General features: G+C 56.1%; 2 protein-coding genes across 2 annotated transcripts in view; one reads left to right on the plus strand and one right to left on the minus strand.

Moving 5' to 3' along the window:
- Positions 1 to 24,146, plus strand: part of CPAMD8 (C3 and PZP like alpha-2-macroglobulin domain containing 8) — a 97,779-nt gene extending 73,633 nt beyond the window's left edge. The window contains exons 27-42 of the mRNA XM_007195519.3: positions 1,178 to 1,259; positions 7,946 to 8,102; positions 8,233 to 8,307; positions 11,337 to 11,502; positions 12,989 to 13,075; positions 13,167 to 13,303; positions 13,704 to 13,859; positions 13,972 to 14,034; positions 14,758 to 14,939; positions 16,708 to 16,795; positions 17,590 to 17,664; positions 18,343 to 18,448; positions 18,537 to 18,647; positions 19,929 to 20,138; positions 20,456 to 20,567; positions 22,896 to 24,146. Of these exons, the coding sequence (XP_007195581.2) occupies positions 1,178 to 1,259; positions 7,946 to 8,102; positions 8,233 to 8,307; positions 11,337 to 11,502; positions 12,989 to 13,075; positions 13,167 to 13,303; positions 13,704 to 13,859; positions 13,972 to 14,034; positions 14,758 to 14,939; positions 16,708 to 16,795; positions 17,590 to 17,664; positions 18,343 to 18,448; positions 18,537 to 18,647; positions 19,929 to 20,138; positions 20,456 to 20,567; positions 22,896 to 22,917 (1,829 nt within the window). The 3' untranslated portion in view covers positions 22,918 to 24,146. The remainder of the gene's footprint in view (positions 1 to 1,177; positions 1,260 to 7,945; positions 8,103 to 8,232; positions 8,308 to 11,336; positions 11,503 to 12,988; positions 13,076 to 13,166; positions 13,304 to 13,703; positions 13,860 to 13,971; positions 14,035 to 14,757; positions 14,940 to 16,707; positions 16,796 to 17,589; positions 17,665 to 18,342; positions 18,449 to 18,536; positions 18,648 to 19,928; positions 20,139 to 20,455; positions 20,568 to 22,895) is intronic.
- Positions 24,147 to 24,219: 73 nt separating this feature from the next.
- On the minus strand, positions 24,220 to 26,950 carry F2RL3 (F2R like thrombin or trypsin receptor 3). The gene is made up of 2 exons (XM_007195520.2): positions 26,835 to 26,950; positions 24,220 to 26,539 (listed from the first exon to the last, which is right to left on the minus strand). The coding sequence occupies exons 1-2, from the start codon at positions 26,941 to 26,943 to the stop codon at positions 25,506 to 25,508; spliced, it is 1,143 nt and encodes a 380-aa protein (XP_007195582.2). The 5' UTR covers positions 26,944 to 26,950; the 3' UTR covers positions 24,220 to 25,505.
- Positions 26,951 to 27,159: the final 209 nt, after the last annotated feature.

Genomic DNA, 27,159 nt, shown 5'->3' on the forward strand with positions numbered 1-27,159 from the left:
GTGGGTGGGCCCTGGCCTCCCAGGGCCAGGCATACCTCAGTGGACTCATCTGGGCTCAGGCCCTCATTCCGTCTGGAGGCTCCGAGGGAGCATCTGTCCCAGACCTCTGTCCTGGCGGAATTCTGGTGACTCCAGGTGGTCTTTGGCTCGTGGACACATCACCACGCTCTCTGCCTCTGTCTTCACAAGCCCTTTTATATCTGTGTGTTTCCCTTTCTTTCCTCTGAGAAGGACACCAGTCATTGGATTTAGGGTCCAGCATAATCCAGGAACATAATTCCATCTGCAAAGAACCTCACTCCCTATAGGGTCACATTTTGAGGTTCCCGGTGGACATTAATTTGGCGGGGGGACACTGTCCACCAGTTCAGAGCTCCTCTTGCCTCTTTCCCCACCTCCATGGGCACAGCTCCGTCCTTCCTGCCTTTCAGGCCGCAAACCTTGATGCCCTCGGCATCCTTCTTCTTTTCCTTCACATCTTATTCAGCTAAGGCAGCTCTGCCTCTACCGCAGAACCCCTCCCTGCCTGTCCCCACCACCGGATCCAAGCCCATGGTCGTGCTCGCCTAGACAGTCCCCACCTGCCCAGCTTCTCTGCTTCCTCTCTGGACCCTACAATCCACCCACTACATTTGTCCCCTCACACCCCTCCCCTGCTCCCCTCACCCCCTCCACTCATGCCCCCTGCTGCCCTCACAATAAGACCAACTGCCCAGCCCAGCCTTGGAGGCCCCAGTAGCCCACCTGACCTCCCTCCCTCTCGTCCCTCCTTGCTCCCTTGCTCTGGCCACTCTGTGCTCTGAGCAAACCAAGCTCGAGGGCACCTGGAGATGGTCCATTTCACTGACCGCCCCCTGCCCCAAGGTATGACTGAGGGGCCGGTGTGTGACCAGGAGTCACAAAGGGGCGATATCAGGAAACAAAAGAAGAATAGAGTAGAGGTTTCAATCCCCCCAGCTGTGGGTGTGGGGCAGTTTCAAGGACCCCAGTTGTGGGCGTGGGGCAGTTTCAAGGACCCCAGCTGTGGGCATGGGGCAGTTTCAAGGACCCCAGATGTGGGCATGGGGCAGTTTCAAGGGCCCCCCGATGTGGGTGTGGCATCGTTTCAGGGTCCTGGGGTAAGACGTTGGCTGGCCAACCATTCACCAGGGTGCTGTCCCCTCTTCTTGCCCCACAGGCTACCAGAGACAGTTGACCTACAAGCACCAAGATGGCTCCTATAGTGCTTTCGGGGAGCGGGACAAGTCGGGGAGTATGTGGTGAGTCCTCACTCCCCAGGCACGGCTGCTGAGGTTCTTCCACTTGAAGCCACAGCCTCATGTCCAGCACAGCGTAGCCAGGACCCCTGGGGCCTGATCCCCAGGGTGCTGAGGAGCCTGCATGGGAAATGGAGATGGCCATGGTCCTAGCCCCTGGGGTTTAGAGGTCTGGATTGTTCGGGGGCGGGTTCTGCCTGGCCTGTGCATGGTGGAGCTGGCGGCGGTGACAGTTACTATTACCCCTTCTGCTGTTGTTGCCACAACGCCCAGGAACTGAACCCCTGCCCTCTGGCCCCTGGAGGATGGGTCCTGGCGCTCTGGTCCTCCTCAGAGCCCACTGGACCCAGGAATGGGGTGACCCTGAGCAGGAGGGGATGGGCTGGGAGAGGCCAGACCACTGCCTCAAAGCTGGGTTGTGGGGTTCTGGAGGCACGTCCTGGGGTCCGGTTTCCCTTGCGAGCGGCTCCCTCTGGCTTTCAGGGTCAACCAGAGCAGGGAGGGCCTGGGTGCACCTGGGTCTTATTCCCTGGGATCTTTGGGCCACAGCAGTTCTTGGCGTCATCAGGGATTTGCCTCGTCCACTTTGGGGCTTACTGAGGAAGTGGGGCACCCCGAACTTTCTGTCCCTAGTGGGGCCTCCTTCTCAGAGCAACACCCTGATGGCGCCTGCAGCAGCTGTGGGCATGGAAAGTATCCAGTCCTTAAATCGACAGTGTCCACTGCCCAGCGTCAGTGCCAGGGGCCGGGGGAACAGGGACACGGCTGGCTGAGCCCACACTGCGGTGCAGTGTCACTCGCTTGGCTCCCGAGGGGCCCTGCCTTGATGACCTGCTCAGTCCCCCAGTCCCCAGAAGCCAATCGTCTGACCCAGTTCTGGTCCCAGGGCCCTGCCTTGCTGACAGCCCATGAGGCAAGGCCACAGTCACGCACTAGCAAGCAGAGGCCCCCACCCGCTGTGGGGTTGGCCAAAGCCACTGAGTCACTCTCTGAAAGCTGGCCAAGTCCTGGCAGCTCCCAGAGGCCTCCACCAGTCAGAAATAGTGAGCTGTGACCTTTGTGTGCCCTCCCACAGTTCACACACACACACACACACACACACACACACAGAGTGAGCAAGAAAAGACCAGTTCTACTGTGGTCATGGAAATGTGACACCCAGCAGCTTGCCTCTCCCCCTTGGCCTTGTGAAACCTCCCTGTAGGACAAAACTGCAGGATGCACAGGACAGTGGCAACAGCACCCACCCTGGGGCTGGGCAAACCCAGGCTCTGTCTCGTGTGAACTGTGGCAGCCTTAGACCAGATGCTCAACTTCTCTGAACCTGTTTCCTCACCACACATCCCTCTCTGGACTGGGATCTGGGAGGCAATAGGATAAGGGTGCAGGCGTGCTCATTACGGTGCCAGGTACCCACTGGGATGGATACCCTGTTAGCATCTCCCTAAATATTTGGCCAGGGAGTCCAGGATCCAGTCCAGCTTCCTCAACTTCCTTAAAACTCAGGATCTGTTATAGATAGGTTCTGGTGCATCCAGTGTTCATTCATTAATTCATTTGTTTGTTTGTTTTTAATTTTTATTTATTTATTTATGGCTGTGTTGGGTCTTCGTTTCTGTGTGAGGGCTTTCTCCAGTTGCGGCAAGTGGGGGCCGCTCTTCATCGCGGTGTGCGGGCCTCTCACTATCGCGGCCTCTCCTGTTGCAGAGCACAGGCTCCAGACGCGCAGGCTCAGTAACTGTGGCTTATGGGCCCAGTCGCTCCGCGGCATGTGGAACCCTCCCAGACCAGGGCCCGAACCCGTGTCCCCTGCACTGGCAGGCAGACTCTCAACCACTGCGCCACCAGGGAAGGCCCATTTGTTTGTTTATTCAAGTGTCTGCTATGTGTCAGGCTCTTTTCTTACTCCTGAGGGAACAAGAAACACATGGTCCCTGCCTCCAGGAGCTCATTGCCCAAGAGAGAGAGACCCTGTACAAGATGTAATGGTTATCTACTGCTGTGTAACAAGTTACCCCCAAACATAGCCATTTAAAACAAACATTTAGTCACAGTTCTGTGGGTCAGGAATTCAGGAGCAGCTTAGCTAGCACTGCTGGCTCAGGATCTCTCCCAAGGTTGCAGTCAGGGTGTTGGCTGGGGCTGCCATCATCTGAAGGCTTGAATGGGGCTGGAGCATTTGTTTCCAAGTTGGTTCTCTCACATGGCTATTGGCAGGAGGCCTCAGTTCCTCACTGAAGACTATCCCATAGGGCTGCTTGAGTGTCCTTACAACATGGCAGCTGACTTCCCTTTGAATAAAAACTCCAAGAGAGAAAACAAGGAGGATGCCGCATGCCTTTTATCATCTGGTTTCCCAAGTCATACTGTCACCTCCACCACATTCTACTTTTTAAAAAAAATTTATTTATTTATTTATTTATGGCTGTATTGTGTCTTCATTGTTGTGTGTGGGCTTTCTCTAGTTGCAGCAAGCGGGGGGCTACTCTCTTCGTTGTGGTGTGGGGGCTTCTCACTGTGGTGGCTTTTCTTGCTGCAGAGCATGGGCTCTAGGTGCGCAGTCTTCAGTGGTTGTGGCACGTAGGCTCAGTAGTTATCGCTCGTAGGCTCTAGAGAGCAGGCTCAGTAGTTGTGGCGCATGGGCTTAGTTGCTCCACGGCATGTGGGATCTTCCCGGACCAGGGCTTGAACCTGTGTCCCCTGCATTGGCAGGCGGATTCTTAACCACTGCGCCACCAAGAAGTCCCCACCACATTAAGTTCTGTAGAAGCAAGTCACTATGTACAGCCTATACTCAAGAAGGGGGGAATTGGGTTCTACTGCTTGAAAGGAAAAGAAGCAAGGCATTTGTGGATATATTTTAAAGCTACTACATCACCTATATAATTTCTCATATCTATGAAGCATGCTAAGGGGGTAGGGTATGATGAGGCACACAGTTACATGGGGTGGTCAGGAAAGGTGCCCCTGAGGAGGTCACCTGAAGAAGATGAGAGAGGAGCTGTATGAAAATCCAAGGGAGAAGATTTCAGGCAGAGGTAACAGCCTGTGCAAAGGCCCTGAGGCAGAACTGAGCTTGACGAGTTTGAGTCACAGAAGGAGACCAGTATGGCTGGAGCAGCACAGATGAGGAGGAGAGTGGTCCAACATGAGGGAGGAGAGGGTGGCAGGGCCAGACTGAGCAGGGGGAGGGGTTTGGATTTTATTCCAGGTGGAGCCAGAGGGCTTAGAACAAAGCATGGCTGTAATCTGAGTCATGCTGGGCTGTGTGTGTTTAATTAATAGAGTTTATTTTTGTAGAACAGTTTTAGTTTCATAGAAAAATTAAGTAGGTAGAAATGAGTTCCCATACACCCCCTCTCCCCTACACACAGAGTTTCCCCTGCTGTCCTGCATTAGTGATGTACATTTGTTACAAATGATGGACCAGTATTGCTACATTATTATTAACTGAGGTCCATAGTTTAGGGTTCACTCTTTGTGTTGCATAGTGTATGGGTTTGGACAATTAAGGTATCATACAGAATAGTTTCACTGCCCTAAAAATCCCCTGTGCTCTGCACATTTGTCTCTCCCTCCCCCCAGCCCCTGGCAACCACTGATACTTTTACTGTCTCTATAGTTTTCCCTTTTCCAGAATGTCATAGAGTTGGAATCGTACAGTATGCAGCCTTTTCAGATTTCTCCTTTCACTCTGTAATATGCATTTAAATTTCCTCCGGGTCATATCGTGGCTTGTTAGCTCATATCGTGGCTTGTTAGCTCTTTTTGTTGCTGAATAATATTCAGTTGTATGGATGTACCACAGTTTGTTTATCCCTGTTTGTGTTTTAAGATGGAAAAATAAAGAGAACAGTGTAGCAGAATGTGGAAATTCCACAGTTCCCAGCACAGGGGCAACTAAGTTCCATCTTGGCCCCCCAGTGTTTGGAATTTCCCTCTGGCTGCTGCATACAGAGTAGGTGACGGGGCAGGGCTGGGCTGGTGGAAGCAGTGGGAACCATGGGGTGGCCTGGCTGACACAGGAGCCATGGGGGTAGAAGGAAGAGGATGGATTTGAGGTATCTTGGAAGGAGAGTGGCCAGGAAAAGCTGACTCCTGGGTTTGGGGTACATTGTAAGGTTAATATTTCCGGTTTTGGTGATTCACAGAAAACAGAGCTTGGAGCCACTTGATTTTCTTTCTTTTTTTTTTTTTTAACTGTATTAAAATACACATAACAGAAAATTTACTGTCTGAACTATTTTTAAGTATACAGTTCAGTGGTATTAAGTACATTCATACTGTTGAGCAGCCATCACCACCGTCCATCGCCATAACTCTTTTCATCTTGTAAATCTGAAACTCTATACTTATTAAATGCTAACTCCCCATTCTCCCCTCCCCCCAGCCCCTGGCAACCACCATCCTACTTTCTGTCTCTATGATTCTGACTACTCTTAAGTGCCTCATAGAAGTGGAATCATACAGTGTCTTTTGTGATTGGCTTATTCCACTCAGCATAATGTCCTCAGTGTTCGTCCATGTTATAGCACTTTGCAGAGTTTCTTTCCTTTTCAAGGCTGAATGATATTCCATTGTATGGCTATACTGGTGTCGGCAGGTGAGAGGACCTTGGTCCTTGTCGTCTTTAGAGAAAGAATTCCACAAAGAGACTTTGTAAAGCAGAAATACACACCCAGAGAAGAGTGCGGGCATCCTCCCTAACGAGGAGTACACCAGCGAGATGATTTAAATCACTTATATGGGGGCAGTTTTTCCGGGTTTTTGTTTTCCTCTCACCAATCATCTTTCTTGGTTTTCCACATCTGACCTGACCCAGGGCCCTGCCTGATATGCGCATGCATCTTTTAGCCAAAATGTATTCCAATGAGGGGGGGTCTCTGGGAGATTGACAGAACAGAAATTATGGGCTAGTGTTCCCTCCCATTTTGATCCCCAAAGGAGCTTTTTTGTGCATGGGCAGTTGGGGAGGTCTCCTTGACCTCAAGAATGAAAGATGTGGTCATCTTATCTTTTGACTCCAGCAGAGCTCAGCTCTCCTCTGCTCCTGCCATTAACTTTTCCGTTGAAATATCAGGGGGAAACAAGCTTCAATTTACTCAGCTTGACAAACACCAGCCACTCAGCCCAGGGGCCCGTCTACATCCTACCTCAATACCACATTTTGCTTGTCCATTCATCTGTCAGTGGACACTGGGTTGCTTCCATAGTTTGGCCATTGTGAATAATGCTGCTACAAATATGGGTGCACAGATAGCTCTTTAAGACTCTGCTTTCATTTCTTTTGGGTATAAACCCAGAAGTGGAATTGCTGGATCATATGATAATTCTATGTTCAATTTTTTTAGGAACTGCCATATTGTTTTCCACAGTGGCTGTACCATTGTCCATTCCCACCAGCAGCGCACAAGGGTTCCAATTTCTCTGCATCTTCATCAGCACGTGTTGTTTTCTGTGTTGTCTGGTTTTTGTTTTATAGTAGCCATCCTGATGCGTGTCAGGTGGGGGAGCCACTTGATTTTGAAAAGGATGGATTACTCTTTCATCCTGAGTTGGGGTGTTTCCCCTGCTGATAGTTTTGCTGTTTGTCCCTCTCGGCTCCCTGGTTTCCATCTGGTGGTTCTCCTGAACTCATTTTTTCATTCATTCATTCTCCAGCTTCATCGTCTCCCATTCAGGGTGCACTAGCAACAGTTGGGCTGGGGGGATGGGGTGGACAAGGGGCAGGCTGCAGAGATACAGATAGAAAACAATGACACAGAGGGAGGGCCTGGGGGTCCAGAGGCAGCATGCCCATCACAGAGTGGAGGTGTCTGGGAGGCTTTCTCTGGGGAGAGACCCCTGGGTTGAACACTGAGAGACAAGTAAGACTTCATCCTGTAAAGAAGGGAGGTAGGAGCATGGTGCATCCAGGGCCTGGGTAACTGAGTAACTGAAGCTAGTGGGTTGGTGGGATGTTTTCAGCTGCAAACAAAAGAAAACTGGCTGAAAAAGCAATTCTGAACATCTGCTCACACCATAGAGCTGGGGAGCCTCCAGGATTGGCCAGTCTGGCAGCCCCACAATCCATTGGGGTTCCTGGTTCTTTCCCTTGGTCCCTGTGGCCATTCTTGGCACAGCGGCTGCTCTCCTCGTGGTGGCAAAATGGCTGCAGCTGCTCCCAGCATCACCTCATGTGCCCATTCCAAAGCCATTTGCAGGTCTGGGGACTGGAAAGCCCATGGCTGTGGCTGGCTAGGGCTATAGAGGAGCCCAAGTGTCCAGTGTACCTGGTTGCCAGTTTTTCCTGGGATCTCTCAGCAAGACCTGGGATCTCTTGGGGAGTGGTTATGGAGGAGCAACAAGGAAGGCCTTCTGCACATGGCAGGGGTATGGGTGTGGGGGGGACTGGACCAGCTCACAAAAAGGCCTTGAGTGCCAGGCAAGGAGCAGACCCGGGTGCTTCTGTGGGGGGGAGGGAGCAAACGGGGAGGCTGGGCTCCATCATCAGGTCCTGCTGGGTGCCCACATACTTCCATCAAGTGCTCACAGCAGCCCTGCGAGGGCAGGCAGGACCCTCCTGTCTTGCAGAGTCTTGGGTGATGTGGGGAGCGTGCCACGGTCCCTGGTGGGGCACATGGGAGGTGACTCTGTTTTGCAACTCCCCAGCCCATGGCTCTCCCAGCCCCCACTTCATCCTGTTTCAGGCTCACAGCCTTTGTCCTGAAGTCCTTCGCCCAGGCGCGCAGCTTTATCTTCATTGACCCTCAGGAGCTGGCAGCCGCCAAGGGCTGGATTGTCCAGCAGCAGCGGGCAGACGGCTCCTTCCCGGCGGTGGGCAGGATTCTGAACAAGGACATCCAGGTTGGCAGCCTCCCAGCCTCCTCCTGGGGTCTTGGCCTTGCCCTGGCTGCTCCCCGGTGTTGTCTGGGCCCAGTGGGGGCAGGGGGCTGTCCCCTCAGGCTTGGGATGAAACCTACAAATCCTCTTACAGGGTGGGATCCACGGCACAGTCCCGCTGACAGCCTACGTGGTGGCCGCGCTCCTGGAGATGGGCCTGGCCTCGGAGGTAAGCGCAGGGGGCCCGGGAGATGCCGGGCTGGAGGAGCGAGCGGACAGTTTCCCCCTGTAGGCCAGGTTGGCCATCTTCTGGCCATCTTCAGCTTCTGTTTATTCCTTGCTGCCCCGCTTCTGCTCATTAATGAGACTTTTTGATGCTTTTCAATGGTCACAGAACATCCAACTTCTTGTGGCCTGAGCAGAGGTGTGAGAGATTCCAGCAGTAATCACGGGGAACACGCGTGTGGGAGAGTGGGGTAGGGGTGGTTGTATCCTGAGTATGAGCCCTCGCAGGACTGTCCACAGCCCCCAGGCCCATTCGGAGAATCATTTTGGGCCCAATCAGGTTCCTGGCCAGGGACCCACGGGCTGGCTTCATGGAGCCCTATACAAAATGTTGGACTCATGAATGCTTTTGCGGGGAAGAGTCTAGAACCTTCAGGGACGGTACTAGACCCAGCAGGGCTTAGATGTCCCAAGGAACTCAAGGGCCATCGTCACTTCTGTGAGGCTGTCCCAGATGGGTGTGGCATGTCCCCTGCAGTGAGAGCTTAGATGGATCTCAGCCGCTGGGGTAGGGATTCCACCATTCCTAATACCTGTGTCAATTCTAAATCCTCTGGTGATGAATTGTGAATTGTGGTACTTCTCAGAATTTTCAGCCTCACAATACCAATTTGACTGTGTCTAGGCTTTGGTGTGACCTAAGACCCTCCACATCCCACACGCTTTGCCCAGAGAGCCCCTTGCTTGCCCTGTGTTAAGGGGCTGAATTGTGTCGCCCCCAAAATTCATATCCTGAAATCCCAACCCCCATCTTAGTCAGCTCAGGCTGCCATCACAAAATACCACAGACTGGGGGACTTCAACAACAGACATTTATTTCTTATGGTTCTAGAGACTGGAAAGTCCAAGGTCAAGGTTCTGGTCGATTTAGTTCTTTTTTTTTTTTTCTGATTCAGTTCTTAATGAGGGATCTCTTCCTGGCTTGTAGACAGCCATCTTCTTTCCGTGTCCTCACGTGGCCTTTTCTTGGCGCGTGACCGTGGAGAGAGGTGGGATGGGGTTGGGGGACAGATTGAGAGAGAGATCACTCTGGTGTCTCTTTGTCTTCTTATAAGCAGCCTCATTGATTATAGAGGTTCCACCCTCTTGGCCTCATCTAAACCTAATCACCTCCCAAAGGCACCCCTTCCTAACACCATCATATTGGAGGTTAGGGCTTTAACATATAAATTTGTGGGGGGTGCGGGGAGACACAGACATTCGGTACATAACAGCCCCAAGACTTCAGAATGTGATTGTATTTAGAGACAGGGCCTTTAAAGAGGTAGTCACGTTAAAATGTAGCCTTTAGGGTGGGTACTAATCCACTATGACTGGCATCCTTGGCAAAGGGGGACATGAGGACACAGAGACCAGCACAGAGGGAAGATGATGTGAAGATAAAGGGAGAAGATGGCTAGCTACAAGCCAAGAGAGAGGCCTGGAACAGATCCTTTCCTCATGGCCCTCAGAAGGAACCAGCCCTGCTAACACCTTGATATTGGACTTCTGGCCTCCAGATCCACGAGACAAGAAATTTCTACTTTTTTAAGCCACCCAATTTGTGGTACTTTGTTACGCAGCCCCAGCAGACTCATACACCCTGCCTCTAGGAAGACCAACCAACTTGGTTGGCCCGGGACCAAGGGATTCCGTGGATGCAGGCCTCGTGGGTGCCTCCTCCCTGCCTGCACCTGAGACTGAGGAACCCAGGCTCCTTGGCGTTCCCAAGGTGGGCCTCTCCTCCATCCTCTGGTTCTGCTTTTTGTTTAGGTAAAATCGACATTTAGGTCATTCTGACCTTATCAGACTTTTCTAGAGCTGAACCAAGTGTTTCTTCCTGAACTTAAGAATGTGAAGGCCCCTGTGCCTTAGGCTGAATAAAGGCCCCTGGACTCCTGTCCTGTGGCATTTGTAACAACGTACCACAAACAGTGGCTTTAAACAACGGGAGTTTATTCTCTCGCAGTTCTGGAGGTCTGAAGTCAGTGTGTGGGCAGGGCCATGGCTCCCCTGGAGGTCTAGGGGAGGATGCTTCCTAGCCTCTTTCAGCTTCTGGGAACTCCCAGCATTCCTTGGCTTGTGACAGCATCACTCCAATCTCTGCCTGTCTCTCCACGGCCTATTTTCTGTGTGTCTTCGTCCTCTCTTCTTATAAGCATATCAGTGCTACCTCTGCAAAAGCGTCCAGCCACCCCCACCCCAGGCTCTGGGCTTCTGTGGCTCAGGCTTGGGGTCCAGTTAATTTGCTCTGTCATCCCTGATGCATGCCCCGGGAGGGAGATGGTACGTCTTAACAACGTGCCGTAAGGGAGGTTCCCATGCTTTATCCTGATCTAAAGATGGCAAGCTTTGGGAGAGCGTTCTTTCTGCAATCTTAACAATCACCAAAGCAGAGTTATCTTAACTCCATGGCTCCACGGGTGCCCACAGGAGCACCATTGCTCATTTGCTAAATTCCCGAATGCTTTGAATCACTCCTTTTTCCATTTAACCTATATTATTGGGCAGCTTCTCTGAACTAAGCCCCATCACTGGACAATGGACTTGGTTTCTGTCCTCCAGCCGCTCGCACTGTGGGTCAGGAGCATGATGAGGGTTGGTGGGCTTCCTGGAGGAGGTGACAATTGAAGCAAGGCCTGGAGGATGAGGTGGGCCTGAGCTGGGGGTCTTAGAAGCCAGCCTAGTGATAGAGTGGGAGGGGTCGGGCGGCCAGGGGTCTGCCTGCTTCCCCCAGAGTGTCTCTGAATTGCTTTGTCGTGCTCAGACTTCATTTGGAAAACATGGCACCAACATAAAAGGAAGGGAATGGGGCTTTGAAGGCTGAGGCTGCAGGCAGTGGGACACCAGAAGGATACGAAGTGAGGGGCTGCAAGCCATCCAGTGCTTTCCCCAGGCATGTCCTGAGAACCTTCGGGAGCGTGGTGGGGGGGGGGGGTGAAGGCAGAGCAGCCTCCCAGGGCTCCAATTCCCACCCCCCGCTGCACCCCGCAGGAGGAGAGGGGTACCATTGCCAAAGCCAGGCACTTCCTGGAGTCCGGCGCGCCCCTGGCTGTGGACCCCTACAGCAGTGCCCTGACCGCCTACGCGCTGACCCTGCTCCGCAGCCCTGCAGCCCCCGCCGCTCTGCGAAAGCTCCGCAGCCTGGCCATCACCCAGGGTAGGTGCCCCTGCCTGCCACCCCAGCGGACACAGTGTGGGACCAGCCCACTGCGGGCCCCAGTAAACAGCTCATGAACACGTGCATGGAACTAAGGAGGCATCCTTTGCTCACTCTGTTGTTTTGGTTTTTTTTTTATAAATTTATTTCTTAAATTATTTTATTTTATTTTTGGCTGTGTTGGGTCTTCGTTGCTGCACACGGGCTTTCTCTAGTTGCGGCGAGCAGGGGCTACTTTTCATTGCGGGGTGCCGGCTTCTCATTGCGGTGGCTTCCCTTGTTGTGGAGCACGGGCTCTAGGCGCACGGGCCTCAGTAGTTGTGGCTCGCGGGCTCTAGAGTGCAGGCTCAGTAGTTGTGGCACACGGGCTTAGTTGCTCCGCGGCATGTGGGATCCTCCTGGACCAGGGATCGAACCCGTGTCCCCTTCATTGGCAGGCGGATTCTTAACCACTGGGCCACCAGGGAAGTCCCTTACTCTGTTTTTTTTACTCATTTATTACTCATTCATTATTGCATCTACTAGTGGCTTCATTTGATGAAGTGGCTTGAGCTTGAGCATCATTTTCTTCCCCTATGAAGTGGGGGATGCCACCCCGCCCCCACCAGGGAAAACAGTGCTCAGATATCCCCGGTAGAGGATCCCCCAGGCTTCCTGGAAACCATCCCTGGGCAGGGTGCTGGGAGGCAGGGGAGGGCTGCAGCCGGCTCCCACCCTGCCCCCCACCACTGGGTGAGCCTCGGAAAGCCTCTTCCATCTTGGAGTGTCAGTGTCCCCATCTACAAAATGACTCCCCATTGTGTTTGGGGAGCCCCAGTAACGGAGCTGTGACTTCTCGGAAGGTCCCCAAACTCAGTCTCCTTCCCCCCAACCCCTGGGCTTTCCCAGGAGCTGCGCTGGGATTCCATCCAGCTTCTCTGCTTAAGATGTCACCTGAAGAATTGCTTTCACTGCTTAAGAAGAAGAAGAAGAAAAAAAAAAAACTTAAAAAGCAAAATTCTAAAACCATCCAGTTGGATGACGGTGTCAATTTAGGACTAACTGCTCAAGATCTGAGGCAGGGAGGGCTGATTTCTCAATGGTTTGAGGGCTTTTAATACCACACATGAGCTCAGAATCTGTGGAGCCTTTGCAAGTACGGAGTGGCTTCCTGGTCCCCAAGTGGGGAAACCTGGGGCCAGCCTCAGGGCCCCAGCCAGGAGGGAGGCCATTGATTAGTGATGTCTGCTGGGGTACAGAAAAGCAGCCAGGGATTGGTGATGTCTGCCAACGGTGCGGGAGGGGCTGGGTTTGTCGCTGTAGTTGCAGATCTGAGATGTAGCCCCAAGACCCTTCCTGTCCCAGCCATCTTCCCCTGGTACCCTCTCCCCCTGGGGCCCAGCCGCCTGATGTCTCTTCTTGAGACCACATGCGCTGGCACTCAGCATGGGTTGCCAGGCTGAGTGCCAAGAGGGGTTGTGGCCCCTGACCTGTTCTGGCCTTACAGATGGGGTGACCCACTGGAGCCTGACGGGTTCCCGGGATGTGGACAAGGATGCGTTCCTGAGCTTCAGTGACGGGGTCTATCAGACAGGTACTGGCCACCCCACCTGCGGTGCCTGCTGCGGGCACCGGGTCCTGGGTCCCAGTGTCAAAAGGGCCCCAGCTGGCCTCTTGCGTTGCAGTGGTCTCGGCCGAGGTGGAAATGACAGCCTATGCCCTGCTGACCTACACGCTCCTGGGAGACGTGGCCACTGCCCTGCCTGTGGTGAAGTGGCTGTCCCAGCAGCGGAACGCCCTTGGGGGCTTCTCCTCCACTCAGGTGAGCCAGGAAGGGCCAAAAGAGGGGCTCGGGTCTGAGCGGGGTTACTGCAGCCCAGGCTTGGGACTCAAGAGCCAGGTAGGAAGCCAGTGGCTGCTTCAAGTCTCAGGATGGCTCCTTGCCCACAGCCCCTGGGGGCCTGATGTCCAAGAGAGGGCAGGAGGATGGGGCCGAGGGACAGCTGTGCCTGGCTCTGGGACAGGGACCCAGCCCCTGCCTCCGTGGAGATGCTCCCCAGCTGGCTGGGACCCCCAGCCCTGTGGGTATCTACACCGGACACCCAGTGCTCTCTGTGCCAGCCTCACGGTTCGCTGGTATCCAGAGAGGGTCCGTGGCGCCCGCAGTGTGGGCCAGACCTCCCGCTCCTGGGGCCGACCTCAGCCTCCCGCTCTGTCCCTAGGACACCTGCGTGGCTCTGCAGGCCTTGGCAGAGTATGCCATCTTGTCTTACGCGGGCGGCATCAACCTCACTGTCTCCCTGGCCTCCACCAACTTGGACTACCAGGAGACCTTCGAGCTGCACAGGGCCAACCAGAAGCTTCTACAGATGGCGGCGGTGCGTGTTCCCAGGACCAGGGTTGGGGGGTGGGCAGCGACGGCGGCCCCTCCCTGCTGCCTGTCTGTCCATGTGCGTCTGCGGGGCAAACCACGGCATCTTCTCTCCCCAGATCCCCAGCCTCCCCACAGGGCTGTTTGTGAGCGCCAAGGGCGAAGGCTGCTGCCTGATGCAGGTGAGGCTGCGGGGAGAGGGGCCGCTTCCAGGGCACCCCTGGAGGGGCGGGCGGGAGGGAGCTCCGTGTTGGGCCAGGTTGAGTGGGGTGGATGTGTGTGTGAGAGCCACCCCAGGGCAGCCTGTCAGCCCCCTGAAATGCCATCCACGCTGCCCAAGGCAGGACCCAAGGCAGATGGCAATGTGTCCCCTTGAGGATGGAGTCCCCCCAGAAACTCCATCTGATCCTCGTTCCGCTGGTCTCTGATCTTAAGGAGACCCCTCCCTTCACCCCCCATGGTGGGACTTGTTATTCTCCCTGCCAGGGCCTGAATGGAGATGCCCAGCCTGGCGCTCCCCATGACCCCTCAGTCACCAGGCTCAGGCTTTAGTCACACTCTGGGCGGAGACAGGCTGGCCTCCTAGGCTCTGGCCAGCGGTCAGAGGGCGAGTCTGCCAGGAGACCCTCGCGTTCTCAGCTTCTCCGTCTGGAAAGTGGGAGCCCAGATGACACAGTGGATAGGAAAGGAAGCCTGAGAGGCAAACAGACCTGGGCTTGAGATGTGGAAAAATGGGATGATGGTCGTACCTACACCATCAGGGCGAAATGGAATGACCGTAGTGCCCAGAACTGTTGTTGATGTCATCACTGTCGTCGTTCTGGCTGTCCCCCACCTTGCCCTGCCCTTGCCTCTCCCCTCCCCACTCCCCTGTCCCCTCAGCCTCTGTCCTCCCACCCCCCCAGATCGACGTTACCTACAATGTGCCCGACCCGGTGGCCAAGCCGTCCTTCCAGCTGCTTGTGAACCTCCAGGAGCCCGAGGCCGAGCAGCGGCCCCCTGCGCCTGCCTCCTCGGCTGACGATGACGACCCAGCAGCCGACCAGCATCAGCAGGAGTACCCGGTGACCCTGGAGGTGTGCACCAGGTAAGGCCTCCTGCCCCGCTGGCTGGCACCGCCACCGGCGTCCACCAGTGGACGGCGTATTATATAGTGACGCTCTCGGCTAGGAACGCCTCGGGCATCCATCTGGGCCTCTACTACCTGTGGGAGCCCCACAGACATTTCACCGACTCGAGCCAAAGTTGTGGCTGGACCAGCCCTTGTGGTCCTTGGTCTGATCACAAGACACACCTCAGCAACACCCATCAGGGAACTTTGAAGAACAAGATTTCTTACTCACAGGTCCTGGAGGGTACATGACCCTCCCGAGGGTCACACAGCGAGGTCACAGGTAGAGAGACAGAAAGAAGGCACGGACCTGAGGTTCTGCCTATATTGGGGTCCGAGGGGGGTTGCCTACATTTTTGTGGATTCACTCTTTATTGGCGAATTTAAAATATAAGAGCAGGAATTAGGGTGCTGGAAGGGGAAGGCAGGGTGACCCAAGTGGTCCGTCATCTAGGTTACCCAGGGCTTCCTGAAAGAGGGACCTTCGTGGGTGGGGGCAGCCTGATTCCTCTTCTGGTTGTTTTGCTAGTAGTTGTGTCATACAGCTGCCAGTATCTTTATTCAAGATGGATGTCTTCGAAATGGATGCCTTTGCAATCAGAAGCTTACACTCCAAATGATTTTTGACATGAAAGAAATGGAAGTGCTTCTGAATGGGTGCAGCAAACCCCAGTGACAGGTGGGGCTGGGTGGGATGGCTGTTTGTGGCCCCTGTGCGACCCACCAGCCCCAGGTGTGACCCTAGGACCAGGCCACAGAGGGTCCTCGGTGGTGGGTGCATGCGGCTGCCCACAAAGGATGCTCATTACCATGGCAACGATGGCGGACCCCAAAGGTGGTTGGAAGCTATGGCACCTGAAGCCCATCAGAGCTGCCCAGACACCTTCTTTAACCTTGACCCTCAGCCCTCACATGTCCAAGGCTCCCATCTTAGGAAGTTCTGAAGAAGAAGCCCAACTTGGTCCAAGCCTGGGAACCCTGGCTGAGTGGCTTCCCAAACCTCCAGCTGTGTTTCCTGCTCCACAGTGAGACTCAGGATGGTTCCACTAAGCAGGGCTGTGATCACCGTCTAATCAGGCGGGGGAGCGAGAAGCAGCTGGACTGGCCCAGCTGTCTGGCCCCGGCAGGCCTGCTGGGGCATCTCTGTTCCTCCCTCAGATGTGTTAAGAAAAAACCCCCACTGTGTGCCACCCGGATGTAGCATCTCTCAGGCCTCACCCCTGCAGGAAGCCTCCCCCGCCTGCCCCAGGAGCTGTGGCCACCCCGTCCCCTGGGGCCACAGTCTGCAGGTTCCTCCCTCAATGTCAGCCTCCCTGTCACCAGCACCCAGCACAGGGAGGGCCTGGCAGATAGCAGGCCCCAGAGGCCATATTTACCCCCACCCCCATGTCACAGAAGGGGAAACTGAGGGCTGGCACTGGAGAGTGACCGGGTCTCCCCCCGTGGCCTGGACTCCCTCGGCCCCACGGAGCAGCTTCCCACACTGGGGGCACAGCATGGAGTTCGGGTCAGAACACAGCCCAGAGTCGCTGGACCTGGGTCAGGCCCAGAACCCTCGGCAAGGCCTTTTCTTTACGGTCTCAGTGCCTTAGCTGTGAAATGGGCTGACCGATGACCCAGCCAAGGGTGTCTGTGCAGATGGGCTGCCAGCCAGGCAGGCTCGGGGGTTGCGGGGACAGAGGGGTCCGTGAATTCCACGGCGGGGCTTGCGTTCAAGGGCCTCCCTGTCTCCCCTCGTCGGAAGGTGGATGCACACAGGCTCCTCCAACATGGCGGTCCTGGAGGTGCCCCTGCTGTCGGGGTTCCGGGCGGACGTGGAGAGCCTGGAGCAGGTGAGGTGGCCCTGCTGGGCGGGGCTCGGGTCGGGTCTCTGGCTGGTGGCCCTGCCCAGGTTGCAAATTCCCAGCCCTTCATAAAATGGGTTTTGGTTTTTGCTTTTGTCTTTCTGGGCAAAGTTGGTGTTTGGGGGCTGGCCATCTGCTGAGGGGCAGGTGGGGAGGGGTGGGGGCTTTCCCAGTAGGTGTCATTCAGTGGGCCACCTGTGCTGTTATCCATGTGGCAGAGGAAGGCTTCAACGAACCTGCCTGCGCTTTGGGGATGATCTGGGATACCAGGGAGAGATTTGCCACCATCCTCAACTTAAAGGGAGACCCGGCCCCCTTTTGGGGGAGGGAGGGGAAGAGGGTCACAAAGTGGGCGGAGCAGCCTTACCTGAGGATGTCTGCAGTGTGGGGAGGGACAGGAAAGTAGGGCCCGTCCTGGGGGAGGGGGTTTGAATGGTGCAGGTGAGGCAGGAGCAGGTGGCAGGGCTCTGTGGGCGCCTAGGGGGCCACAGGGAGGCCCGGCCTGGGACTGAGGCTCGATCAGGGGAGACTGCAGGCAGGGAAGGGGAAGCAGGCACTCGGGACAGTGGTAACCAGCCTTGAGTGCCCTCTCCTGGGTGCTGACCTCCACCCCCTGGCCTGGCCCGTGGGGACTTGCTGGACGACCGTGGGCAAACTCCTCAGCCTCCAGGGCCTTGGCTCCTCACGGGTCCAGCCCACCTTGGGCCCTTGGAGATCGGGGAGGAAGAGAGCATTGGGGTCTGAAGGGCCGGGCAGACGCTGACCTCTGGCTTCCCTGCCAGCTGCTCCTCGACAAGCACGTGGCACTGAAGAGGTACGAGGTGGCTGGTCGCAGAGTGCTCTTCTACTTTGATGAGGTACTGCTGGCCGGGGGTGGTGGGTGGAGGCCTCCACGGCAGCCACGTTGGCGAGGGCACGGCTGCCATGGCCCGGTGTGGTTCCTGCAATGATCTCATACCAAGAAAAAGAAACTGGGAGAGTCAACTCAGGCGGAGTTGGCACGGCTGCCTGCCCTGTGCCCTAGCCAGCTTGCTTTGGTGCAGAAAGTTGGGAGGGGTGTGGAATAGTATTCGGGCATCAAAAGGAATGAAGCAGTGATGGTTTGAACCCCAAAAACATGCGGAGTGAAGAGACAGAAAGCAGATAGTTGGTTGCCAGGAGTTGGGGGGATGGGGAGTGCAAATGGGGATAGGGTTTCCTTTTGAGGTGACAGAAATATTCTGCAGATGGATAGTGGTTGCACAAGTTTGTGAATGTCCACACACACACACACACACACACACACACAGGGAGGGAGGGCACCTGCCATGGGGGAAGTGGGGGATGAAAGACCAGCTGAGATGTTTTTCCCAAGTGGGATGGAAGGACCCACAAAATTAAAATGGGATCACGTTTCTGTTTCACGCCGCCTGGGCATCCCGAAATCAGCCAGTTCTGGGCCCACATTTTGCGGCGTCACAGAGCACAGAGGCCGGAGCTCAGTCTCTGGCCCTAGTGGCCCCGGCCGAGCCTGAGCCCGCTCGCTGCCCCCGCAGATCCCCAGCGGGTGTTTGACGTGCGTGAGGTTCCGGGCGCTCCGCCAGCACGTCGTGGGCAGGACGTCGGCGCTGCCCATCTCCGTGTACGACTACTACGAGCCTGGTAGGTCCGCGCCCAACACCCCCAACTCTAGCTCAGTCCCTCACCCTGTCATCCATCACTTGGTCACCCTTCTCCCCTCGTCCCGCAGCCTTCGAGGCCACGCGCTTCTACAACGTCAGCTCGCGCAGTCCCCTCGCCCGGGAGCTGTGCGCGGGGCCTGCGTGCAACGAGGTGGAGCGTGCCTTGGCCCAGGGCCCTGGTAAGTGCGTGGGGCCATTGCCCCGTCCGACCACCCGCCACCCCGACCCCACCCGCGGCAGAGGAGGGTACAGCATGGTAAAGGCAGGAGGACCCGGCACGGTCAAAGGCGCACTGCCTGAGCGGAGGGGCTTGGGGTTGAGCAGAGTGGGCAGGCAGTGAGAAGGAGGCGGGGCTTAGCGGGGCGGGGGGTGGGCAGTGAGGAGGGGCGGGGCCTAGCGGGGTGTGTGGGGCGGGTGTAGAAGTGGGAGGCCCAAAGGAGAGCCCTTGCCTCCCCTTCCCCACAAGCCAGAGGGTGTCGGGACCCAGGCCGGGAGCCCCAATCGGCCACAGCGAAGGACAGGACGGGCTAGGGGTCCCTCGGGACCCTTTTCTGTATTTTCCAAACTTCTTGAAATGAGTTTAGATTGCTTTTAATTTAAAAGTTTTCTTTTTCTTTTTCATTTATTTATTTATTAACATCTTTATTGGAATATAATTGCTTTACAATGGTGTGTTAGTTTCTGCTATATAATAAAGTGAATCAGCTGTACACATACGTATATCCCCATATCTCTTCCCTCTTGCATCTCCCTCCCACCCTCCCTATCCCACCCCTCTAGGTGGTCACAAAGCACCGAGCTGATCTCCCTGTGCTATGCGGCTGCTTCCCACTAGTAATCCATTTTACATTTGGTAGTGTATATGTGTCAGTGCTACTCTCTCACTTCGTCCCAGCTTACCCTTCCGCCTCCCCATATCCTCAAGTCCATTTTCTACGTCTGTGACTTTATTCCTGTCCTGCTCCTAGGTTCTTCAGAATCAATTTTTTTTTTTTTTTAGATTCCATATATATGTGTTAGCATACGGTATTTGTTTTTCTCTTTCTGACTTACTTCACTCTGTATGACAGACTCTAGGTCCATCCACCTCACTACAGATAACTCAATTTTGTTTCTTTTTATGGCTGAGTAATATTCCATTGTATATATGTGCCACATTTTCTTTATCCATTCATCTGTTGATGGACACTTAGGTTGCTTCCATGTCCTGGCTATTGTAAGTAGAGCTGCAATGAACATAAAAGTTTTCTTTTTAAATTTTATTTTGGTAAACACTAGGCAAATACTTGTGTGAAATTCTACCAGGTCAGGGCTCAGGGCTTCCTAGAAACTGTCTCCACGCTGTGGAGTGTGGTCCGGAACCCCAGGGACTTCTCCCCCACCCCAGGCCCAGGTGGAGGCGGGGATCAAGTTGGTGGGTGGAGTTCCCGGGGCCCTGCCCATTTCACCTCGCCCGCCAGGCTGGTCCCCCGGCGAGGGAGGTCCCGCGGCCATCCCGGAGGAGGGGACGAAGATCACGCGCTGCGGCTGCGCACGCGACTGCGCCACCAGCGGGGACCCGGTATGTGGCTCCGACGGCGTCGTCTACGCCAGCACCTGCCACCTCCAGGAGGCTGCCTGCCGCGGACGCGTGAGATTGGAACCCGCGCCCCCCAGCCGCTGTGCCCTTGGTGAGGATCCACCCACGCCCCGCCTCGGGGACCCCACCTTGTCCCAGAATGTATCGCTCCATCTTCTCCTCTTTGCGTCTGGGTCCCTTTGCATCTCCTCAGTCTTGGTCAGTCTCTCCCCAGCCCCACCCCAACTTTGTGCTTTTCTGCATCTCCTCATCTCTGATTTCTGTGTCCGCTTCCCCACCTTGTGACCTCACCTCCTATCTGTTGCTCTGGGCCTCAGATCTCCTCCCCTCGGGCCCCCGGGGCTGTTGGTCATCCAGATCCTCTCCCTCCAGTGCCTTCCCTACCGACTCAGTCCTCCTTCCTTCCAGAGCAGCCGACACCAGCCTCTGCTTTGTACAGCTACGACTATGACCTGGGTGCCCTGGACGCTGGGCATGTGGCAGCCGGCCATGAGGACTTGGATGGGGAAACAGAGGACAGGTGAGAGCTGGGCCCGCCCCCAACCTCCCTCCACTGGCCCTGGAACCTGGCAGGGAGTGGGAGTGACTGATGGAGGGGGTCAGCCTGCTGTAGGGTTTCAGGGGATGAGGTGGGGGATCCGTTCTCCCTTGACCCCCATCCACCCAGCACACATAGAAGAGCAGCCTGTATGTGTAGGGTGAGCTTAGCGAACCCTCCCAAGGACTGGACCCCAGGACAGAGCTGTCCCTGAGACCCACTGGGCCTGGGACCCCTATTAAAGAAGAAATTATTCATGACGCAAGGAATATATTTTTCAAGGGGGAGCACTATGGAGTCTTGCAGTGGGGATAAAGATTGTAACCAACTCCTAATAATAAAAAAAGAAAAAGTGGGAATTTATAGCCAAGGAGTTGGGGGTGGCAGTCAGTGGATGGAAAGTTACTAGGAGGAAACATCAGGGGTGAAGGGGGGATAGTCTAGCTAAACCGACTGCACCTGATTGTTGCTGAAGGCAGGCCAGGGTGATGAGACATTACAGGGGGCGGGGGGTGGATGGTGGAGGAAGAGGAACCCAATCAGATATCAAGGGCAATCAGTACGGAGGAGGGGGGTTTCTGGCTAAACTGACATATTAGCAGATTCTTGCTACAGTTGGGCAGTGCTGAGATGAACACGGAAGCCTAGAATTTGAGACCGAGGTGAAAAAGAGCTCAGAGGAGCCCGAGTGGAGTTTGGTTAGGTAGAGAATCTTTGTCCCCCCTGAAGGAAGGATGGAGGAAATGGTCAGGAGACCAGAGAGCCCTGTGGGGTGAGGCTGGGAAGGGGCTGCTGGGCAGACTTCCTGGACGAGGCACATCTTTTGGGTCGAGCAAACTCAACTCAAGAGGTTTAAACAACAGGTTGATCTATCAGCTCAGGTAAGTGCCAGGTCCTGGAGGCTGGCTGCACTGGCGGACCTCAGAGCCCTGCCTTCCTGGTGGCAAGGGCCTCTCCACCCCATGCTGGTGGCAAAGGCTGGTTTACATCCCCACTCAGCGAACCCAGTAGGAAAGCTATTCCACCAGCACCAACCAAAGTCCCAGAGATTTAGGGGTGCGTCCTCTTGCACCAGGCACTGGGTTTAGTTCACATGCATGTAATATAATTATTGATAGGGCTGGGTTTAGGGTTACTGTTGCACTAATTTTGTTTTGCCCCCCTGTGTTTCTCCTTCCATGCCCTCTTTTGAATATCTTTTCGAATTCCATTTTGATTCAGTTATTGTTGTTTTAGCATGATTTTTTTAGTGGTAACTCTGGGGATAAGACTATTCATCTTTAAATTTTTCACAGTCTACTTGGTGGGAGTATTGTAACCACTTTCAGCAAAATGTAGCAACTTTGAAGCCGTTTCTGTCCATGTGTTGTCCCCTCCCATCTCTCACGCTATAATTATCATATGTATAACTTTAAAGTCGCCCAAGTGTTGCCCACCCTATCCAGTGTCTTCTGAGAGAGGTCTGCTTTTATTTTCCTTTTGGAGGGGAAGATTTTTATTAAACTTCTAAATTTGAGATACCATAGGTTCACATGCAGTTGGAAGAAATAACAGAGAGATTTTAGGTGCCCTTCATCCAGTTCCCCCCAGTGGTAACATCTCCCAGAACTTGAGTTACAGTGTAACACCAGGAAATTGACATCAATACAATCTACCCGTCTTACTCCTATTTCACCGCTTTTACATGCACTCGTTTGCAATTGAGTCTGCAGTTTTCCCCCACGTGTAGATCTGTGTAATCATGACCACAGTCAAGATACAGGACAGCCCATCACCTCAAGTATCCCTTTAGCTGCAGGTTTATAGCCAAACTCACCTCAATTTCCGCACTCCTCCCCGCCCCCCAACCATTCACCTGTTCTCCCGCTCTATACTTTTGCCATTTCAGGGATGCTTTGTAAACAGAATTGTGGGGTACGTAACCTTTTGAGATTGGCTTTTTCTCACTCAACAGATTTCCCTTGCTGTCCATCCATGGTGTTGTATCAATAGTGCCTCCCTTCTCATAGCTGATTGAGTTCCACAGATAAGTTTTCTATTTGGTCAGTGGTCCCTTGCAAGCTGCGCTCATTCTTACCAGAAGTGAAGGTCCCATCCCATCACTGTGGCCTGGTGGGGGTGGGCAGGGTCCTGAGGGGCCCTGCTGGACCATGTCCCTCCCAACCCCGGCTCCAGGTGGGGCGCTCGTGTCTCAGTGGGCGGAGGCAGCCAGGCGGAGCCACTTGGAGGCAGGTTTAGGGAATGGTCCGCAGTCCCGCCCCCGCCAGGCCTGGCAGCCCACAGGCATTTTTCGGCTTCTCTCTCCATCAGTCAGAGCGGCTTCTCTTCCTAAAGCTCCGAGCAGGGAGACGTGATCTGGCTGTGATTTCACCCCACTGGAAGAGGGTCACTGACAGGAGACCTGACTGTCTGGGGGCTGCCGGACCCTGCCCAGGTGACCCCTGCTTCCAAATGAACCCGATAAACAGACCAGCAGAGACGATGGTGGGCCTCCTGGGGGCTCAGCCCCCACCTGAACAGGAAGGATGGTCAGCGAGGTGGCTGGAGGCACCCCCCTCCCCGCCACCTCGCCAGCTGCAGCTGGAGTACCAGTCGCCTCACCCTACAGCCCTTGGGCTGGGTGGCCAGAGCAGCTCCCACAGCCTGACGTTCTGCTCCCCGGAGAAGGGACATTTCTGGGAAGGACTCATAGCCAAACACCTGTTTCTGAGGGGACATGACTCTGGCCAAATCAAGGACGTAGCGTCAGCAACTTAGAAACGAAACAGGCTGCTTTTCTGCAGAATGACTGCCTGGGCTGCTGAGCCCCTGGACCCAAACCCCAAATTGTCCCAGAACTGTCACAGTTTCTGCACCCCTGCCTCACCCCAGGGGTCCCTGAATGTTTGGCCTCGACAGCACCAGGCTCTGCAGAGAAAGTCCTGGGCTCCAGACCGATGCACCTTCAACTTCCCACTTCCTGACCTCGACCTCTGAACCCCTGATCTTCCAATGCCCCGCCTGGAAGATTGTCCCCCTCCTAGCAGCCTGGGAGGGTGTCCTAGCTCTGGACCTACCGAAGCCGTGTGCTCAGACCTGCCTCCCGGCTCTCTGTTCCCCCTCCTGCATTCTCCTGTCTTCCGCCTCCACGGTGGTAATTTATTTCAGCCAACACTGCTCATCTCTGGACAGCACGGAGACCCTGAGGGGGCTGCCCAGCCTGTGGGTCCCCGTCGTGCAGCACCGGCCACTTTCCACGCCCCTGACCCCTGCCATCCTGCAAGGTTACAGTGCCCTTGCCGAGGCCCTGTTGCCACTTGCCTTAGAGGCTGCCGGTGTAATAAAAGCTCATTTCCATAGAGTCCCTGACAGACTTGGGCCTCCTGCGGGCAGGGGAGGCTGAGGGGCAGCTCTAAGGGCTGGGGCCCGGCTCCCTTCCGGCCCCTCACCTCCATTCCTTCATCTACAGCCCAGCCTTTCAGAGCAGGGTGGGGAGGAGGCTTTGGAACACTTGCGTCCCAGGGTAATCATAGATTCCCATGCACGTGTAAGAAATCAGACCAATGCAGAGAGGTCCTGGCTACCCTTTACCCAGCCTCCCCCAGTGGTAACATCTTGGAAGACTCTAGTACATCATCACACCAGGCTACTGACATGATATTCTTTGTTGACTTTATTCACACGGCCCCAGGTTCACTTTTACATGGGCGAGCGTGCGCGCATGTGCATGTGTGTGTGTGTCTGTCTGTCCTGGGGCTTCCGGCTCACTCCTCCCCAGACCAGAGACATATGAACTTGATGGGGCGCCCAGGAATGGAACCCATTCCCCTCTGCCTCTGGAGAGGGCCTGTGTACTCCCCCACAGGTGACGCCTCGGTGGCTCCTGACACTGCCCTGTGCTGCCTGCTGGGGTGGGGAACGGCAGGGTGTGTGTGCATGTGTGTCTGGGGCTATGGCTGTCCTTCCCCATGTGGTGCCCCCCGACTGGATTCAAAGCAGCCTTCAGCTGGCTGGGGGTGGGTTCTGCAAAGCTGCAGCCCCGTGACCCTGGGTGTACACCGCAAATCCGTGCATCGCTCCACCCACCCAGTCCGTGGGGGAGTTACCTGAGAAGAGGAATCAGACCATGGGAAAGCAGGAGGAGGTGATGTCTTGCAGCCAGGGTGACAGTAGGAGGCTGAGCCCTGTGGCTCCCGGTGATGGGTTGCACCAGGCTTTGGGGAGCAGAGTAGAGGTCTCCACTGCTCAGGAGATGCCCCAGAACACGAAGGTCCATCCTCGGGACAAGGACTGCCAACGGGGCTCCCAGCCGCCTTGGCCACAAGCGGGTAGGGGGCCCGAGCCTCCTCCTGGGTGGGGTCCTGCAGCGGGTCCAAGGCAGCACCGGCTTCGCCTTGTCCACACCTTGGACACGGACACAGGCGAGCTGGCTGGGCCCGGGAACCTGCATTTAATGCTTGTCTTAGTTTCCTGGGGCTGCCGTAACCAAGTACCACGTACCAGGTGGCTTAAAACAACAGAAATTTATTCTCTGACGGTTCTGGAGGCCAGAAGTCTGAGATAAGGGTGTGGGCAGGGTTCGCTCCTTCTGGGGGCTCTGAGGGAGAGTGTGTCCCAGGCTGGTCTCCTGGCTTCTTCTGGTGGCTGCCAGCAGTCTGAGGCGTCCCTTGGCTTGTGGCCATATCACCCCATCTCTGCCTCTGTGGTCACATGGCCTTCCCTGTGTGTCTCTGTGTCCTCTTCTTATAAGGACACCAGTCACATCGGATTTTTAGGGCCCACCCTACTCTAGTGTGACCTCGTCCTAACTAATTACACCTGCAAACACCTTATTTCCAAATAAGCTCACTTTTGGAGGTTCTCAGTGGACATGAATTGGGAGGGGACCCTGTTCAACCCAGTGCAACCTCGTTCCTGTTTGTCCGGCCTGTGGAGGGGCTGTCACACAAACGAGGAGGACCGGGTGCCGGTCGCCGGGCTGCACCCCTCCCTGGAAGCCGTGGCAGTTCCAGGCGCCCGGCGAAGCATCGCTTCGTGCACCTTGCTCCTGAACTCGGCCGACACGTAGTAGTAGATGAAGGGGTCTACACAGCTGTTGAGGGTGCTGAGCGCCAGGCTGGGCAGGTAGGCGGCGTACAGGTCCCCCCAGGCATCGGGGTCCGGGTTTGAGTAGTGCAGGAGCAGGAGCACGTTGCTGGGCGCAAAGAAGGCCACGGCCGAGGTCAGCACCAGTGCGGTCAGCCTCAGCGCGTGGCCGTAACGCCGGCCGCCGGCCGCCAGCGTGCGCAGGGTGGCCCCGTAACTCAGCAGCATGGCCAGCAGCGGCAGGAAGCAGCCGAGCACCGCCAGGCAGATGAAGGCAGGCCGCCAGTAGGAGGCCTGGGCACCGACGGGCAGCACGTCGTGGCAGAGCACGTGGTCCGAACGCGACAGCCGGAAGGTCTGCTGCTGCAGCGCCAGGGGCAGCGCCAGGGCGGCTGCCACCAGCCAGGCCGTGACACAGAGCCCGATGGCCAGGCGCTGGCCTCGCAGGGTGCGGGCCCGCAGCGGGTGCACCACGGCCAGGTAGCGGTCCAGGCTGACGGCGGCCAGTAGCAGCACGGAGCCGTACATGTGACCATAGAGTGCGGCCGTGTCCAGGCGGCAGACGGCCTCGCCGAAGGGCCAGCGCTGGCCCCGCAGGTGGTAGGTGATGCGTGGCGGCAGCGCCAGGGCCAGCAGCAGGTCAGCCGCCGCCAAGTTCATCAGCAGCACCGTGGAGGGCAGTCGTGGCACCCGCGTGGCCAGCACCCACAGCGCCAGGCCATTGGCGGGCAGCCCCACTGCCAGGGCCAGCCCGTAGAGCGCGGGCACCAGTCTCGTGGGCACCCAGCCTAGCAGCAGTGCCCGAGAGCTGCCCGGGACCTCCAGAGTGTTGCTGTCATTGGCACAGGGCTGGCCAGGGAAGCTGCGCGGGTGGGGCCCCGGTGTGCTATCTGGGGGAGAGAGGCCCAGAGGGAAAGGGGATAGAAGCGCTGAGAGGCCAGGAGTCAGCCCCCCACCCCTAGCCCCTCATCTGGTTCCCCGGCTGGATGGCGCTGCCCCTGAGAATCTGTAGACCTAGCCCCAGCTCTCAGGAGCCCCTGGGCTGGTGGGACAGAGCTGGACATGGAAACCCCCAGCCCTGTGGACTCAGGGCTGGGCTGGAGAAGCCCCACCCCCGTTCCCTGTCTCCCCTTCACCGGCTCTGGGCACCCTCCCAGTCCCAAGGCAGGGCCCGAGGTCACTCACCATCACCTCTCTCTGTGCTGCCCCCATCATCATCGTAGATGATGGGGGTCTGGGGGTCATCCAGGCTGAACCCCAGCGCTAGGGGCCACAGGAGCAGGAGAGCCCACATGCTGCCGATGCTGGGTGCCGGCTGCTCTGGGCTGTGGCCGGCTGACCTCAGGCTTCCTGCCTGGCTGGAACCCCCCCCCCCCCGCCCCCGCCGCCCCCAGCTTCCTGAGTGCCTGCGGAGGAGGGGACAGGGTCGGGTGAGATAAACCAGCCCCTGCCCCCCACGAGCCCATGGGAGGCCCAAAGCCTGGCCTGAGGAGGCCTGGCAGCTGGGGTT

This window comes from Balaenoptera acutorostrata, chromosome 2 (assembly GCF_949987535.1).
Source record: "Balaenoptera acutorostrata chromosome 2, mBalAcu1.1, whole genome shotgun sequence".
Taxonomy (NCBI): Eukaryota; Metazoa; Chordata; class Mammalia; order Artiodactyla; family Balaenopteridae; genus Balaenoptera; species Balaenoptera acutorostrata.

What these genes read in the sequence shown, in the direction of transcription:
- F2RL3 (XM_007195520.2), bottom strand. Translation starts at nt 26,943, where the DNA reads ATGTGGGCTCTCCTGCTCCTGTGGCCCCTAGCGCTGGGGTTCAGCCTG. An exon ending in CAGCACAGAGAGAGGTGATG is followed by an intron (nt 26,540 to 26,834) that starts GTGAGTGACCTC and finishes TCTCTCCCCCAG; the next exon opens with ATAGCACACCGGGGCCCCAC.